Consider the following 18,587-nt stretch of genomic DNA (forward strand, 5'->3'; position numbering starts at 1 on the left):
CCAGTAAATTATGAAATAAGTCCAGGACCAGCCAATTGGTTCAGGGTGTCTGACCCTCCAAGGGAGGAGTTGTAAAGTTTGATGGCCACAGGTAGGAATGACTTCCTATGATGCTCTGTGTTGCATCTTGGTGGAATGAGTCTCTGGCTGAATGTACTCCTGTGCCCACCCAGTACATTATGTAGTGGATGGGAGACATTGTCCAAGATGGCATGCAACTTAGACAGCATCCTCTTTTCAGACACCACCATCAGAGAGTCCAGTTCCATCCCCACAACATCACTGGCCTTACAAATGAGTTTGTTGATTCTGTCGGTGTCTGCTACCCTCAGCCTGCTGTCCCAGCACACAACAGCAAACATGATAGCACTGGCCACCACAGACTCGTAGAACATCCTCAGCATCGTCCGGCAGATGTTAAAGACCTCAGTTTCCTCAGGAAATAGAGACAGCTCTGACCCTTCTTGTAGACAGCCTCAGTGTTCTTTGACCAGTCCAGTTTATTGTCAATTCGTATCCTAATTCTCTGCTGTCTAGTTTTTGACATGGTCTGCATTTCTGCTGTATGCTGACCTATCCCTAATCCACTTCACCTCCTGTATCACCATGTGCTTCCCCCTCCCTTGTGTCTCCACCTTCCCCTAGAGACCCCCATGTAACTGCGCACTCAGTCCAAGCGGCAGAGTTCAATTAGCAAAGATTGCCCTGTGTCGCAATGTTCCCGAGGCTGGTTTACATGCTGGGCGTGTTAGTAACCGCATTTGAGAAACATGTGGGAAAGCAGAGAGACATTGTGAATCCCTCAAAAGAAGCGCAGTTATCACATGAGGAATCTTTGCTCGGGGAAAGAACTCACTAAATGCCAAAATGTGGAGCAGGTTACAGGGATTACAACAATATGTCCTGAAAAGATTAAAACTTAAATGAAATAGGTAGTTAAGATCTATCAGGAGAATCAAGTGTGAAACTACTCAAGGTAAAATGATAAGTCAGTCCCAGATTGATTCAAGGCAAGAGGATTGAGGAGGGAGTGCATCAATTTATTTAGAGTAAACCTAAATAATCCTCTATTCCAAGATGCAGAAATTGTGTGGAGCCTTTGGCACATTGGCCTTCATAAATCAAAGTTCAATAAGTTCAAAATTCAAAGCTGTGCTGATACAAAATATATAAATAATACTGAGAACATGAGTTGCAGAGTCCCCACTCATTGCCTCGGTCCTGATTGGCTGCCCCTTCTGTTGGCAGGTTGAAAATTTTTGAAAGCGTAGTTCTCTTCCGATAATTTGTAACAAATATATTAAAATAGACGCCATCTGCGAACTCCTAACAGCAGAAGAAATGAGAGCCAATAGAACTGAAGGGGTAGCCAATCAGGACCGAAGCAAGCGAACAGGGCCGTATATAAACACAAGCACTCTCAGATGTTCTGTATTATTTTTTATTTATTAATTCAGAGGATTGAGTTATGGAGTTGTGATGTTATGTTGAAGTTGTATAAGACATTGACGAGGTGGAATTTGAAGTATTGTGTGCAGCAGAGGCTGAGAATGAGCCTGCTCCCAGTGAGGTAAGGCCGGGTAAGTTCCTTTAATAAAACTAATTACCTTAGGAGTAGGCAATGGAGGCAGCAGTTAGGACAGTCGAGTTCTCCGTTTGCAGTATGTGGGAAGTCAGGGTGAGCACAATCGTCCCTGATGACTACACCTGTAAAAGGTGCATCCAGCTGCAGCTCCTGACAAACCGAGTTAGGGAACCAGACATGGAGCTGGATGAACGTCGGATCATACGTGAGGAAGAGGCAGAAGTAGACAGGAGTTTCAGGGAGACAGTCACCCCTAAAAGTCAGGAGGCAGGTAGCTGGGTGACTGTCAGGAGAGGGAAGGGGAATAGACAGAAAGAGCAGAGCACCCCTGTGGCCGTTCCCATCAACAATAAGTACATCATTTTGGATACTGTTGATGGGGACGACCTACCAGGGACAAGTTGCAGTGGTTGCGTCTCTGGCACCGAGACTGGACCCTCAGCTCAGAAGGGAAGGAGGGAAAAGAGGAGAGCAGTAGTGATAGGGGATTGGATAGTTAGAGGGACAGATAAGAGGTTCTGTGGGAGAGATCGAGAATCCCGGATGGTCTGTTGCCTCCCTGGTGCCAGGGTCCGCGATATCTCAGATCGAGTTCTCGGTATTGCCAGGAAGCAGGGTGAGCAGCCAGATGTCGTGGTCCATGTAGGGACCAATGACATGTATAGGAAGGAGGAGGAGGTCCTGCAAAGAGCGTTTAAGGAGTTAGGTGCAAAGATGAAGGACAGGACCTCCAGGGTTGCAATCTCAGGATTGCTACCCATGCCACGTGCTAGTGAGGCTAGAAATAGGAAGATAATGCAGCTAAATACGCGGCTAAGGAGTTGGTGCAGGAGGGAGGGCTTCGTGTTTCTGGACAATTGGGCCTTGTTCCAGGGAAGGTGGGACTTGTTCCGACGGGATGGGTTGCACCTGAACTGGAGGGGGACTAACATCCTTGCGGGAAGGTTTGCTAGTGCTGCTCTGGGGGGTTTAAACTAGATTTGCAGGGGGAGGGGAACCAGAGTGTTAGAGCAAATAGTGAGGTGGAGGAGGATAAAGGTCATGCGAGAACTGCAAGTATAGTGCATGGAGTAAAGCCGGATCTAACATGTAGAGAGGCTTTGAGGAAAGAGAAGCAGAGTAAAGGGTGTAAAGGTAGTGAGGTAGAAGGGCTAAAGTGTGTGTACCTCAATGCAAGAAGCATCAGGGACAAAGGTGATGAACTGACAGCTTGGATACATACATGGAATTATGATGTAGTGGCCATTACAGAGACTTGGCTGGCACCAGGGCAGGAATGGATTCTCAATATTCCTGGATTTCAGTGCTTTAAAAGGGATGGGGGGGTGCTGAGGGGAGGAGGGGTGGCATTACTGGTCAGGGATACTATTACAGCTACAGTAAGGGTGGGTAATGTAGCAGGATCCTCTTTTGAGTTAGTATGAGTGGAAGTCAGGAACAGGAAGGGAGCAGTTACTCTATTGGGGGTATCCTATAGGCCCCCTGGTAGCAGCAGAGATACCGAGGAGCAGATTGGGAGGCAGATTTTGGAAAGGTGCAAAAATAACAGGGTTGTTATCATGGGTAACTTTAACTTCCCTAATATTGATTGGCACCTGATTAGTTCCAAGGGTTTAGACGGAGCAGAGTTTGTTAAGTGTGTCCAGGACGGATTCCTGTCACAGTATGTGGACAGGCCGACTAGGGGGAATGCCATACTAGATCTAGTATTAGGTAACAAACCGGGTCAGGTCACAGATCTCTCAGTGGGTGAGCATCTGGGAGACAGTGACCACTGCTCCCTGGCCTTTAACATTATCATGGAAAAGGATAGAATCAGATAGGACAGGAAAATTTTTAATTGGGGAAGGGCAAATTATGAGGCTATAAGGCTAGAACTTGCCAGTTTGAATTGGGATGATGTTTTTGCAGGGAAATGTACTATGGACATGTGGCCGATGTTTAGGGATCTCTTGCAGAATGTTAGGGATAAGTTTGTCCCGGTGAGAAAGATAAAGAATGGTAGGGTGAAGGAACCATGGGTGACAAGTGAGTGGAAAATCTAGTCAGGTGGAAGAAGGCAGCATACATGAGGTTTAGGAAGCAGGGATCAGTTGGGTCTATTGAGGAATATAGGGTAGCAAGAAAGGAGCTTAAGAAGGGGCTGAGGAGAGCAAGAAGGGGGCATGAGAAGGCCTTGGTGAGTAGGGTAAAGGAAAACCCCAAGGCATTCTTCAATTATGTGAAGAACAAAAGGATGACAGGAGTGAAGGTAGGACCGATTAGAGATAAAGGTGGGAAGATGTGCCTGGAGGCTGTGGATGTGAGCAAGGTCCTCATTGAATACTTCTCTTCGGTATTCACCAATGAGAGGGAATTTGATGATGGTGAGGACAATATGAGTGAAGTTGATGTTCTGGAGCATGTTGATATTCAGGGAGAGGAGGAGTTGGAGTTGTTAAAATACATTAGGATGGATAAGTCCCCGGGACCTGACGGAATATTCCCCAGGCTTCCCCACGAGGCGAGGGAAGAGATTGCTGAGCCTCTGGCTAGGATCTTTATGTCCTTGTTGTCCACGGGAATGGTACCGGAGGACTGGAGGGAGGCAAATGTTGTCCCCTTGTTCAAAAAAGGTAGTGAGGATAGTCCAAATAATTATATACCAGTCAGCCTTACGTCTATGGTGGGAAAGCTGTTGGAAAAGATTCCAAGAGATAGGATCTATGGGCATTTAAAGAATCATGGTCTGATCAGGGACAGTCAGCATGGCTTTGTGAAGGGCAGATCGTGTCTAACAAGCCTGATAATGTTCTTTGAGGAGGTGACCAGGCATATAGATGAGGGTAGTGCAGTGGATGTGATCTATATGGATTTTAGTAAGACATTTGACAAGGTTCCATATGGTAGGCTTATTCAGAAAGTCAGAAGGCATGGGATCCAGGGAAGTTTGGCCAGGTGGATTCAGAATTGGCTTGCCTGCAGAAGGCAGAGGGTCGTGGTGGAGGGAGTACATTCAGATTGGAGGGTTGTGACTAGTGGTGTCCCACAAGGTTTGGTTCTGGGACCTCTACTTTTTGTGATTTTTATTAACGGCCTGGATGTGGGGGTAGAAGGGTGGGTTGGCAAGTTTGCAGACAACACAAAGGTTGGTGGTGTTGTAGATAGTGTAGGGGATTGTTGAAGATTGCAGAGAGACATTGATAGGCTGCAGAAGTGGGCTGAGAAGTGGCAGATGGAGTTCAACCCAGAGAAGTGTGAGGTGGTACACTTTGGAAGGACAAACTCCAAGGCAGAGTACAAAGTAAACGCAGGATACTTGGTAGTGTGAAGAAGCAGAGGGATCTCAGGGTACATGTCCACAGATCCCTGAAAGTTGCCTCACAGGTGGATAGGGTAGTTAAGAAAGCTTATGGGGTGTTAGCTTTCATAAGTCGACGGATAGAGTTTAAGAGTCGCGATGTAATGATGCAGCTCTGTAAAACTCTGGTTTGGCCACACTTGGAGTACTGTGTCCAGTTCTGGTTGCCTCACTATAGGAAGGATGTGGAAGCATTGGAAAGGGTACAGAGGAGATTTACCAGGATGCTGCCTGGTTTGGAGAGCATGCATTATGATCAGAGATTAAGTGAGCTAGGGCTTTACTCTTTGGAGAGAAGGAGGATGAGTGGAGACATGATAGAGGTGTACAAGATAATAAGAGGAATAGATAGAGTGGATGGCCAGCGCCTCTTCCCCAGGGCACCACTGCTCAATACAAGAGGACATGGCTTTAAGGTAAGGGGTGGGAAGTTCAAGGGGGATATTAGAGGAAGGTTTTCTACTCAGAGAGTGGTTGGTGCGTGTAATGCCCTGCTTGAATCAATGGTGGAGGCAGGTACACCAGTGAAATTTAAGAGACAACTAGACAGGTATATGGAGGAAATTAAGGTGGGGGGTTATATGGGAGGCAGGATTTAAGGGTCGGCACAACATTGTGGACCGAAGGGCCTGTACTGTGCTGTACTATTCTATGTTCTAGCTCTGGTCACCTAAAGGGCAAAGATACCAGTAAGTCTGAGAGGTGAATTGCTTGCCACAGTTCACTGGATACTTTGCAAGTTGCAGAGTTGCCATTTACACAGCTGCATAAACCAAACAACACTGACAAGCACGAAGCTGTTGCTTTTGGCCCATACTCTGAGATCAAGGTGTTGCACAATATCTCTTCTCAAATGTCATTTCTAAGTTATCTCTTTGTGTGAAGTGATTGCCTCTTAATTTTATTTAGTGTTATTTTTATTTAGTGAAACAACATGGAACAGGCTCACCAGCCCTTTGAGCTGCACTACCCAGCAATCCCCAATTTAACCCTAACCTAATCGCGGGACAATTTATAATGACCAATTAACCTACTAACCAGTACGTCTCTGGACTGTGGGAGGAAACCGGGGCACCTGGAGAAAGCCCACACATTCCCGGGGAAGGACATACCAACTTGTGACGGAGGATGCCAGGGTGAAACTCCGAACTCCAACGCCGCAGGCTGTAATACCGTCAAATCACACTAACCACTTAAAAGTCCTTCCTCTGAACGTAAACTTCTGTACTTTTGTTTCTGATACCCTTCGCCTGGCTAAATAACTACGTATACCCCTGGTATTCTTACACACATGTGTGGAATTCATTGCCACAGCCGGCTGTGGACGTTAGGTCATAGGGTATAGTTATGGCAGAGATTGACAGGTTCTTGTTTAGTCAGAGCGACAAAGGTTACGGGGAGAAGGCAGGGGAATGGGGTTGAGAGAGTAAATATATCAGCCATGGTGGTATGGTAGAGCAGGCTTATGGTCCCATGGTTTTACCTAGTCACCTATCAGTTTCCTTTGGTTGAGGCAGAAGACCCAGCATCTCCAATCTCTCCTCATAACTAAAGTCCTGCAATCCAGGCATCATAGAGTCACAGAATCGTACAACACTACATCACAGAAACAGGCTCTTCAGCCCACTTCGTCTATGCCAGAGGGTTATTCTGCCTCGTCCCATTGACCCTGAGATTCGTTTTCTTGCAGGCATACTCTGTAAGTCTAATAACCAGAACAGAATTAATGAAAGACCACACCAACTGGGCATACAGCCTGTATGCTAAAAACAACAAACTGTGCAAATACAAAAAGAAGAAATAATACTAATAAATAAATAAGCGATAATTATCGAGAACATGAGATGAAGAGTCCTTCAAAGTGAGTCCACAGGGTGTGGAACATTTCAATGATGGGACCAGTGAAGTTATCCCCTCTGGTCCAGGAACCTGATGGTTGAAGGATAATAACTGTTCCTGAACCTGGTGGTGTGAGTCATGAGACTTCTGTACCTTCTTCCTGATGGCAGCAGTGAGAAGAGAACATGACCTGGGCGGTGGGGGTCTCTGATGATAGATGTTAGTAGGGAGAGCTTTACTAGAGATGGACTGGGCCATATCTACTACTTTTTGTATGATATTGCTACAATACAGGGCATTGGTGTTTCCATACCAGGCTGTGATGCAGCCAGGCAGTATAGTCTCCACCACACATGTACAAAAGTCTGTCAGAGTTTTAGTTGGCACGCCAAATACTCACAAACTCCTAAGGAAGTAAAGGTGTTGTCGTGTTTTCTTTACAATTGCACTTGTGTGCTGGGCCCAGGACAGGTCCTCTGAAACGATTATACTGCAGAATTTAAAGTTGCTGACCCCCTCCACCTCTGATCCTCCAACGAGAACTGGCTCATGGACCTCCAGTTTCCTTTCCCTGAACTCAATAATGAGCTGCTTGGTCTTGCTGACATTGAGTGAGAGGTTGTTGCTGTGGCACCACTCAGCCAGATCTTCAATCTCCCTCCTGTATGTTGATTTCTCACCACCTTTGATTCGGCCTGTGACAGTGATGTTGTCAGCAAACTTAGGAATGGCACTGGAGCTGTGCTTAGCCACACAGTCATAGGTGTAAATTGAGGAGAACAGGGGGCTGAGCACACAGCCCTGTGGTGCTCCTCTGCTGATGGAGATCGTGAAGGTGATGTTGTTGCCAATCTGAACTGACTGAGGAAATCGAGGATCCAATTGCAAAGGGAGGTATTGAGGCCAAGGTCTTGAAGCTTATTGGTGAGCTTTGAGGGGATGATAGTATTGAATGCTGAGCTGTTGTTGAGAAAGAGCATCCCGATGTTTGCATCTTTGCTGTCCAGAAGTTCCAGGCTTCTGCTGTGGACCTGTTGTGCTAGGAGGCAATTTGGAGTGGATCTAAACCATTTCTTAGGCGGGACTTGATATGTTTCCTCAGCAGCCTCTCAAGACGTTTCACTGCTGCGGATGTAAGTGCCACTGGATGATAGTAATTGAGGCAGGTCACTACATTCTTCTGAGGCACTGGTATAATTGAAGCCTGGTTGAAGGAGGTGGGTTCCTCAGACTGCCGAAGCAAGAGGCTAGGGATCTCAGTGAACAGTCCAGCCAGTTGATCAGCACAGGTCTTTAGTGCTCAGCCAGGCACCCTATCTGGACCGGATCCTTTCTTCTGCCTCTCTTCCTTCTTGAAGACTGGAGTGACGTGTGCAATTTTCCAGTCTTCCAGAACCATTCCAGAATCCAGTGATTCTTGAAAGATCATTACTAAATCCTCCACAATCTCTTCGCCACTTCTTTCAGAACTTTAGGGTGTACACCATCTGGTCCAGGTGATTTATCTACCTTCAGACCTTTCAGTTTCCCAAGAACCTTCTCTCTAGAAATGGTAACTTCACACACCTCATGGCCCCTGACACCTGGAACTTCCACCATACTGCTGGTGTCTTCCACAGTGAAGACTGATGCAAAATCGTCATTCAGTTTGTCCACCATCGTTTTCCAGCATTCCGGTATCCACTCTTGCCTCTCTTTTACACTTTATGTATCTGAAGAAACTTTTGGTATCCTCTCTAATATTACTAGCTAGCTTACTTTTTCGTATTTCATCTTTACCTTCCTAATGACTTTTTCAGTTGCCTTCTCTTGGTTTTTAAAAACTTCTCAATCCTCTAACTTTCCATTAATTTTTGCTCTATAACGGTATATGCACTTTCTGTGGCTTTGACTACCCTTGTTAGCCACGGTTGTATCATCTTTCCTTTAGAATACTTTTTCCTCTTTGGGATGTATATATCCTGTGCCTTCTGAATTGCTTCCAGAAATTCCAGCCATTGCTGCTCTGCCATCATCCCTGCCAGTGTTCTTTTCCACTCAGTTTTGGCCAGACTGATCCTCTCTCATGGCTCTATAATTCCCCTTACTCCACTGCAATACTGATACACCTGACCTTAGCTTTTCTTTCTTAAGTTTCAGAGTGAATTTGACCATATTATGATCATTTATCCCTAAGGATTCTTTTACCTTAATGTCTCTAATCAATTCTGGTTCATGCACAACACCCAATCCAAATTGCTGATCCCCTAGAGGGCTCAACCATGAGTTACTCTAAAAGCCATCTTGTAGGCATTCTGGAAATTTCCCCTCTTGGAATCCCACAGCAACATGATTTTCCAAATCTACTTGCATTTTGAAATCCCCCATGACTATTGTAACATTGCACTTTTGGCATGCATTTTCTATCTCCCATTGTAATTTGTAGTCCACATCCTTACTACTGTTTGGGGGTCTGTATACAACTCCCATCAGTGTTTTTTATCCTTGCAGCTCCTTAGTTCTATCCACAATGATTCAACATCTTCCAACCATATGTCACTTTCTTCTAGTGATTCGATTTATTTTTTTTACCAACAGAGCAATACCACCCCCTGTCCTTTCAATATAATCCCTGGCTATTAAGCTCCCAGCTATAATCTTCTTTTAGCCATGATTCAGTGAAGCCTACAACGTCATACTTGCCCATCTGTAACTGTGCTACAAGTTCATCAACCTTATTCCATGTACTGCGTGCATTCAAATACACCTTCAGTCCTGCATTCACGTTTCTCAATTTTGTCTGCCTTTTACATTTTAACTCATCCTGTTGACTGCAACTTTGCCCAGTCATCAGCCTCTCCTTGCTATGAGTCTCGCTACGTATTACCTCCATTTGTAAACCAGCTACCTCATCTACAATGCTGCTGGCTGCCGGCGCAATGGCGTCAGCGCCGGACTCTGGAGTGAAGGCTCCCGAGTTCAAATTGAAATCGGGCCACACCCTGAGCGTCGAGCTAGCCACTCGGCCTCGTGAAAAAGAGAGTCGAGTCAAGAACGTTCATATCGTGACCCGGTTAATAGAGTATAGGAGCGGGGATGTGACGTTGAGGCTCTATAAGGCGCTGGTGAGACCTCACTTGGAGTACTGTGGGCAGTTTTGGGCTCCTTATTTAAGAAAGGATGTGCTGATGTTGGAGAGGGTACAGAGAAGATTCACTAGAATTATTCCGGGAATGAGAGGGTTAACATATGAGGAACATTTGGCCGCTCTTAGTCTGTATTCCTTGGAGCTTAGAAGAATGAGGGGAGACCTCATAGAAACATTTGGAATGTTGAAGGGCATGGACAGAGTGGATGTGGCAAAGTTGTTTCCCATGATGGGGGAATCTGGTACGAGAGGGCATGACAAGGATTGAAGGGCGCCCATTCAGAACAGAAATGCGAAGAAATTTTTTTAGTCAGGGTGGTGAATCTATGGAACTTGTTGCCACGGGCAGCAGTGGAGGCCAAGTCATTGGGTGTATTTAAGGCAGAGATTGATAGGTATCTGAGTAGCCAGGGCATCAAAGGTTATGGTGAGAAGGCAGGGGAGTGGGACTAAATAGGAGAAAATGGATCAGCTCATGATAAAATGGCGGAGCAGACTCGATGGGCCGAATGGCCGACTTCTGCTCCTTTGTCTTGTGGTCTTAATCCGAAAGGAGACCAATCCTGACACCACACGTCAGACAAGAATGGCCGACTGTCTGGTGTGACACGCTAAAAAAAAAATCCTCAACGCTGTCACTCCAGTTTCCATTGCCTGCCAAATCAGTGGCCGCTCCACTTGCACTTGAATTATTTTTATTGGCCCTTTCCAATGATCCCCTTTTGCTCGTTGGTTACTCCTCAACTCAGAGAAACTGCCACGAAACTCTGCCTTTAAAATTTCAATCGCCACCTGATTGCTCTTTTTACGCACCCCTGATGTGAATTGTCCAACTCCAACACAGAGAAAACGGGCTCAAAGCTCTGCTTTTAAAATCTTGAATATGAACCTGACTGAAAGGTAGCTCTTTTCGCACACTGTATCTTGCTGATTGGCTGCTCCTCAACTCAGATAAACTGTGGCAAAACTCTGCCTTTAAAACCACAGCCAACCCCCTGATTAAAAAGTAGCTCTTTTTACATACCCCTGGTATGGATTGTCTGACTCTAATCACTTTAAAATTAAACTGTCTCAGTATTAGTCATTTCTACCCTGGGAAAAGGTCTCTGTCTATTCATTCAATTTATACCTCTTACGATCTTCCACACCTCTATCAAGTCACTTCTCTTCCTCTTTCGCTCCAGAGGGAAAAGGCCTAGCTCGCTCAACCTCTCCTCATAAGACCTGTTCTCTAATCCAGGCAGCATCCTGGTAAATCTCCTCTGCACCTTCTCTGAATCGTCCATATCCATCCTATAATGAGATGACCAGAACTGAACACAATACTCCCAGGGTTTTATGGAGCTGCAACATTACCTCATGGCTCTTGAACTCAGTCCCCAGCTAATGAAAGCCAACATATTGTGCACCTTCTTAACCACCCTATTATCAGATAGTTTTATAAATCCCACTGAGGTGACATACATAAATTCACAGGAGAAAAAATCTGAACCAGCTGGAAAAATGGGCTGAAAAAAATGACAGATGGAATTTAATGCAGAAAAGTGTGAGGTGTTGCACTTTGGGAGGACAAACCACGGTGATTGGTAAGGCCCTGAGGAGTGTGGAAGAGCTGAGGAATTGGGCAATACAGCCCCACATTTACTTGGAAGTGGCATAACACCTAGATAGGGTCATGAAGAAAGCTTTTTGGACATCAAAGTACTGAGAACAGGAGTTGTGATGTTGTGGTGAAGTTGTATAAAGTGCTGGTGAGGCCTAATTTGGAGTGTCGCGTGCAGTTCTGGTCACCTACTGACAGGAAATATATCAATAAGATTGAAAGAGTACAGAGAAAATTTCTCCATACAAAGAAACTCTGTACATTGTTTTGAAATCATTCATGTACCGTTCTCTGAAAAAGTTGGCAAATGTTCTCTTTTCAGAATTTATCACAAGTTTAGGCACGTGGCAGTTATTTGAATGCAACGTGGTAAAACACTGTCTTTGACAACACGCGTTGTAGAGGTTAGGACTTCGGTCCCTGGGGCATAGGAGAATAAGGGGAGATTTTATAGAGAGATACAAAACTATGAGGGGTAACGTTAGGGTAAATGCAAGCAGACATTTCCCACTGAGGTTGGGTGTGACTACAACTAGAGCTAGTGGGTTAAGGGTGAAAGGTGAAATATCTGACAGGAACATGAGGAGAACTTCTTCACTCGGAGGGTGGTGAAAGTGTGGAGTAAGCTGCCAGTGGAGGTGGTGGATGCAGGGTCGATTACAACATCTAAAAAAGAGTTTGGACAGGTACATGGAGGGGTGGCGAGTGGAGGGCTGTGCTCTGGGTGCAGGTCAGTGGGACTAGGCTGAATAAAACTTCAGTGTGACCATGCGGTTCTGTGCTGTGTGACTCAAGAATACAAGTGTTGGAGGGGGCTGGGATGGCAGAGGGAGACCAGTCCAAGGGAAAACATGCAGAAGGCAGACCAAATAGTCTGCATTTAGCTTGTGGTTCCAGACTATAATCAAGATTAGGGGTGCCACGGTAGCATAGTGGTTAGTGTGACACTATTACAGCTCAGGGCATTGGGATTTGCAGCTCAGTTCCAGCATCATCTGTAAGAAAGTCTGTATTTCCTGCCCCTGTGTGCTTGGGTTTCATCTGGGTACTCCGGTTTCCTTCCACAGTTCAAAGATGTACAGGTTAGTCGGTGATTGGTGATTGTAAATGGTCCTGTGATTAGTCTAGGGTTAAATTGGTGGTTGCTGGGTGACACAGTTCAGTGGGCTGGAAAAGCTTGTTCCACACTGCACCTACGCGAAATAAAGGAGGGGAAGTGAAATGAGGAAATAAGTGGAAATGTTTTCATTCATTCCCAGGGACCTGAAGGACCTCGAGGGCATCCTGGGCCTCCCGTGAGTACAGATTCCTTTCACTCGCTGAAAGCATTATGTGGATTCTACTTCCCTTTCAATCTGTTTAAAGAGATTGCAATAAATCTGTCTATTTCGTTCCAGGGCCTCCCCGGTGTCCCAGGACCTCTGGTAAGCAAGACCCACTCTCCTACTTGTCGTATCTGTATGGAGCTGCTTTGGTTCCAGCCAAAGTCTTGTGTTGAAAAGGGAAACTAGCGATGTCCCCGATCTGAAGGCTGTGCCAAGTTCCCCTCAGGGATATTATTTATTTACTTATTTTAGCTTAGAGATTCGTCACAGTAACAGACCCTTCTTACCCAACAAACCTGGCTGCCCAATTCAAAGTTCCAACTTCAAAGGCATATGTCACCATATACCACCTGCAGGTTCATTTTCTTGAGGGCATTCACAGTAGAACGGAAAAATACAATGGAACTGGTGAAAAACGACACTCAAAGACTGACAAGCATGCCAATCACCCATATGATCAAATAACCAACTAACCCATACGTCTCTGGAATCACTCAGAGGAAACCCACACGGTCACGGGTAGAAGGTACAAACTCCTTACAGACAGCAGTGGGGTTTGAACCTGGGTTGCTGATGATGTTACAGCGTTACTGTAACCACTATACTGTCCCAACAGCATTATACACACCAACACCTACTGCCAACAACATTGGCACCAGCTATCTCCAGTTTAAAAATTAGTAGCGGCAACCCGTCAGGGAAAAAGGCAATGAGTTTCCCTGAGCAACACACACAAAATGCTGGAGGAACTCAGCAGGTCAGACAGCATCTATGGAGGAGAATAAACAGTCCACATTTCAGGCTGAGACCCTTTATCAGGACTGGAAAGGAAGGGGGAAGATGCCAGAATAAGAAGCTGGTGGGAGGGGAAGAAGGACAAGCTGGAGAGTGATAAGCAAAGCCAGGAGAGGGTTGAAGAAAGAAGCTGGAAGGTGAAAGGTGAAAAAGGCAAAGGGTTGGAGAAGAAGGAATCTAATAGGAGAGGAGAATGAATCATGGAGAAAAGGAAGCAGGAGGGGCTCTCTCCTTCATTTTGGAATCTGCTGAAATGTGCAGGAATTAGTATTTCTGCACATTCCGGAATGACAGAGAGAGCCCCAGAGGAATAATATTTTTGAGTTTGGTGCTATCAGCATGATGTGACTTGTGCACTGTAGATCCTTTCTAGGCATGCTTCACATATAAATCTCGCCATTGATGGTTTTGTGTAAAAACTCTCTGTTAAGATGAATAGTTTGAATTCTTGGGATGTTCTGGTTCTGTCCAAACAAGGACGCGTCGTAGCCGGTGGCCAGGAGTTTGTATTCAGTGGAGAAGCAGCAGGCATCGACATCCATCTCACCTACAGGGAGTTTGCAGAGTTTCCACTCAGCAGCAAGGTGGCACAGTGGCATAATGGTTAGCACAAGGCTTTACAGTGCCAACGACCAGGTTCAGTTCCCGCTGCTGTCTGTAAGGAGTTTGTACATTCTCCCCGTGACCGCGTGGGTTTCTTCCCTGTTGTCCGATTTCCTCCCACGTTCAGAAGACGTATGGGTCAGGGTTAGTTGTGAGCGTGCTACTTTGGCACCGGAAGCGTGACGACACTTGTGGGCTGCCCCAGCACATCCCTGCTGATTTGATTTGATGCAAACGATGCCTTTCACAGTGTGTTTCGACATTTCAATGTAACGTGACAAATAGAGCTCGTCTAATCTTCTCTGATGACATGTTGTTCTCCATGTCAATCAGCTGCAATGGGAATGGGAATGGGAAAAGCAACAATGAGGCTCTTCATTCAGAATCAGGCTTAATATCACCAACACGAGGAAATCTGCAGAGGCTGGAATTTCAAGCAACACACATAAAAGTTGCTGGTGAACGCAGCAGGCCAGGCAGCATCTCTAGGAAGAGGTGCAGTCGACGTTTCGGTCCGAGACCCTTCGTCAGGACTGTACCTCTTCCTATAGATGCTGCCTGGCCTGCTGCGTTCACCAGCATTTTTTATGTGTGTTGCTTAATATCACCAGCATAGGTTGTGAAATTTGTTGTTTTGCAGCAGCACTACTTTGCAATACATTTTTAAAAAAGAGTTGTTATGTTTTGTAACTTCAGAATATAAAATTAATTTGAAGGAAAAGACAGGACTGAGAGATGCAAGTATGTTAGTCTTGTTTTACTCTTAGCCGGGCGTACACATGTCACATGGTAGCGTGATGACATAAGCAATTCACGTATTTCTTACATACAACCCATAATGAATTATTTAAACAATAAGAATGCTTTATCAAACAACACGTTTACAATATTATGCAAGTACTACTAAAATATTAAATACACAATACTCCTCCCTGCTTAGCTATAAACTCCAACTCAATATAGAATGAATTTCAACTATATACACAGGATACTATATAATACAACCACTATACAGACATCCACAGCACAGTAAATTTTAAATTGTCCCATTCAGGCCTAAGATTTAATCACCATGGGGGCTTTCTTACTCTTGTGGAATAACGTCTTTCCTGACAAGGCGGGGGTCACTCTGCTTGGCAGGTGAGATTTGTGGCTGTGAAACAATCTGGGGCCTCCTTCATGATGATTGTAGACGACGACTCTGAGACTGCAGGAAATGATTCTGACAACTCTGGACAGCTTCTTCCTTTTTCTTTTTCTAGTTTGTGCATCTTGATCTTGGGAAGGTGCATTTGGTTCACTGGAGTATTCTCTTAATCCTTTACAATCTGATCTCTCCTCTTGGTTTCCTCGTGCACATGATCTGACCAATCCTGTTTTCATATCTCTGTTGACTACTTTCTCTTCAACCTTCCATTCATCCGTCTGTGCTTTGGTCTTTGAGTCTACTTTTACAAGCAGCATTTTGTCTCCCACTTGAAGTTCACGCAATAACTTTAATGCACATAGAGTAGATTCTGGTTCTTTATACTCACAACAGCCAAATGCTTGCAAGTTTCCAGAGTGTCCATGAAACCTCTTCCAGCTTAAAACCAAGCCACATTTCAGAAGTAACTGTCTAATTAGCATATCAGAAACTTTCTCAGATATGTTACCTACAAAAACTGTTCTAGTCGGTCCACTGCCTTTGTCACTTTTACGCTTCCTCTGAACAGCATAGTCCTTCCATGGTTCAATATGCTTTCGAACCAGAGGCACAAAGATTGGTATCAAGGCCTGCTTGTCCTCCGTTGTGTAGAGGTTCATGGTGTACAGCATGGAGACAGTTATGGCATCATCCAGTTCTTTTCTTAATTCATTTTCAGTTGACTCTGTTGCAGGGGATGTGGCATACAGTTAGTGATTGGATCTCCAATCAAGTTGTAGTGTTCTCAGCATGCAGACTAGTGCTTTTTTTGAAACTACAACTTGACTTTATAGCCTTTTCTCTTCCTTGTGCAGTCCATTTATTTTTTTCTGCCGACTTTGTTGCATTTTCTGCAAGTTTCACCTTTAAATCTGCATTGATCTGGTGTATGTGAGCCCCTGCCACAATGATAATGCTATTCGTTCAGCCAGTCATTTTCTGTTTAGATGTTGTAATTTTATTATGCTCACTTGCAGTTGCATCTCTGTCTGCTGTTTCCATTGATACAGCAATTTCAACTGCTCTTTTAAATGTAAGTTGTGCTTCAGTTAGGAACCATTCTTGAATATTTTTGGTAAGCTTCCACAAACTAAACAATCTCTTTGTGTATCATTAAGCCCATCACTGAACTGACAACGCTCAAACAACTTCTTCAATTCAGCTACGTACGCTGAAATGGACTCCCTTTCCTTTTGATTTCACTTATGAAACCTAAAGTAAAAGACCTAGGGTTCGTCTCAAAACTTTGCAATTAGCCAAAGAAAAGGGGGGATGGGGCCTACCTTCTCTTAGAGATTATTATTTTGCGGTACAGTTGAGAGCTGTAATATGCTGGTCCAACCCAGCAGAAGTGGTTGAGGCAGTTTCGATGTTGTCATTTAAAGTTATATTGAATAGCTATATGGACAGGAAAGGAATGGAGGGTTATGGGCTGAGTGCAGGTCGGTGGGACTAGGTGAGAGTAAGAGTCCGGCATGGACTAGAAGGGCCGAGATGGCCTGTTTCCGTGCTGTAATTGTTATATGGTTATAAAGTGTTCTGCAATCAACAATGGTTTTGGCTGAAAGTGTTCCTGCATTAGTTTCACAATACCAGCAAAGCTCATGGTTTGGTTGGAGCAGTCAAAATCCTAAGCAAACTTTATGCCTTTACTTGGTATTCATTTCTCATTGGCTATTTCATTTGTTTCAAAATACTGTTCAATTAGCTTAGTTTTCAGAATTAGATTTTTTTTATTTCTTACATCCGTCTCACAAGAGAGAGTAAAAATCTTTATTTTGCATCTCCATCGCTACGTACAAGCAATAAAGACGGGAAATGTGGGAAGATGTTGCCCAAACACTATGATTGTATACATAATTGTCTATATATGTGTATGTACAGTCAGATGTACAACCAGATCAACGTGTATTGATCAGTCTGATGGCCTGGTAAAAGAAGCTGTCCCGGAGCCTGTTGGCCCTGGTCCTAATGCTGTGGTACTGTTTGCCAGACGGTAGCAACAGAAGCAGTTTGTGGTTGGGGTGACTGGAGCCCCTGATGATTATCTGGGCCCTTATTACACACCTGCTGCTGTAAATGGCCTGAATAGAGGAAAAGTCACATCCACAGATGCACTAGGCTGTCTGCACCACTTTCTGCAGTGCCTAGCGATCAAAGTCAGTGCAGTTCTCGTACCAGGCGACGATCAGCCAGTCGGGATGCTCTCAGTGGTGCCCCTGGAGAAAGTCCTGAGGATTTGTGTACTCAGGCCAAACTTCTTCAGCCGTCTGAGGTGAAAGAAGTGCTGCTGTGCTTCTCTCACCACACAGCTGGATGTACAGTCCAGGTGAGATCCTCGGTGATGTGTTTTCCGAGGAACTCGAAACTACTCACCCTCTCAACTACAGTCCCACTGATGTCGATAGGCCTAGCCTGACTCCATTCCTCCTGTAGTCCACGATCAACTCCTTCATTTCCTCGACATTGAGGGAGAGGTTGTTTTCTTGGCACCACTGTGTCAGGGCATTGACTTCTGCTCATTGTTGGAAATAAGCTCCAAAACACCACAGACCTCTGGGCTGTACTGGCCCAGAATTTTGGCATTAAATTACGTCACATCATGGCGTATCACCCGCAGTCCAATGGCCTGTGCGAGCTGTTTTACTGTTCCTCAAAGGCTGCTCTGAGGACCCCCCGATGGACCAGTGTTGTTATGATAATCTCCCCTGGGGCCTGCTGGGGCCGAAACACCTCTAAAAGAGGACCAGCAGCCCTCCACAGTCGAGTTGGTGTATGGGCAGCCACTACAAGTGCCGGGTGATTTTATTCCTGACATCACGACCATCTGGTTGGCACCTCAGCAGCGTTTCACTTCCTCAGTAAACTCAATTCTTCTACACCTATTCCTATGTCTCATCATAACATGCAGCACTCTTGGGTTCCAGTTAACCTACTTCTACCTCAATTGCTTTTGTCCACCATAAAGCACATCAACACCCCCCCCCCCCATTTTGGAATGGGGTGGAAAGACTTTTATTGTAGATAAGAAGGGTGAACCTGTAGTTCATATTAAACTGGCCCACCAAGACCTGGATGGTTCCACTACCATACTTTATACTTTATTGTCGCCAAACAATTAGTACTAGAACATACAATCATCACAGCGATATTTGAATCTGCACTTCACACTCCCTGGATTACA

General features: G+C 45.1%; 1 protein-coding gene across 1 annotated transcript in view; it reads left to right on the forward strand.

The window, feature by feature from the left end:
• Window positions 1-18,587, forward strand: part of LOC140206426 (uncharacterized) — a 620,054-nt gene that overhangs the window by 575,181 nt on the left and 26,286 nt on the right. The window contains exons 55-56 of the mRNA XM_072274794.1: window positions 12,754-12,789; window positions 12,892-12,918. Coding sequence (XP_072130895.1) covers window positions 12,754-12,789; window positions 12,892-12,918 — 63 coding nt within the window. The remainder of the gene's footprint in view (window positions 1-12,753; window positions 12,790-12,891; window positions 12,919-18,587) is intronic.

The sequence above is a fragment of the Mobula birostris genome, chromosome 12 (assembly GCF_030028105.1).
Source record: "Mobula birostris isolate sMobBir1 chromosome 12, sMobBir1.hap1, whole genome shotgun sequence".
Taxonomy (NCBI): Eukaryota; Metazoa; Chordata; class Chondrichthyes; order Myliobatiformes; family Myliobatidae; genus Mobula; species Mobula birostris.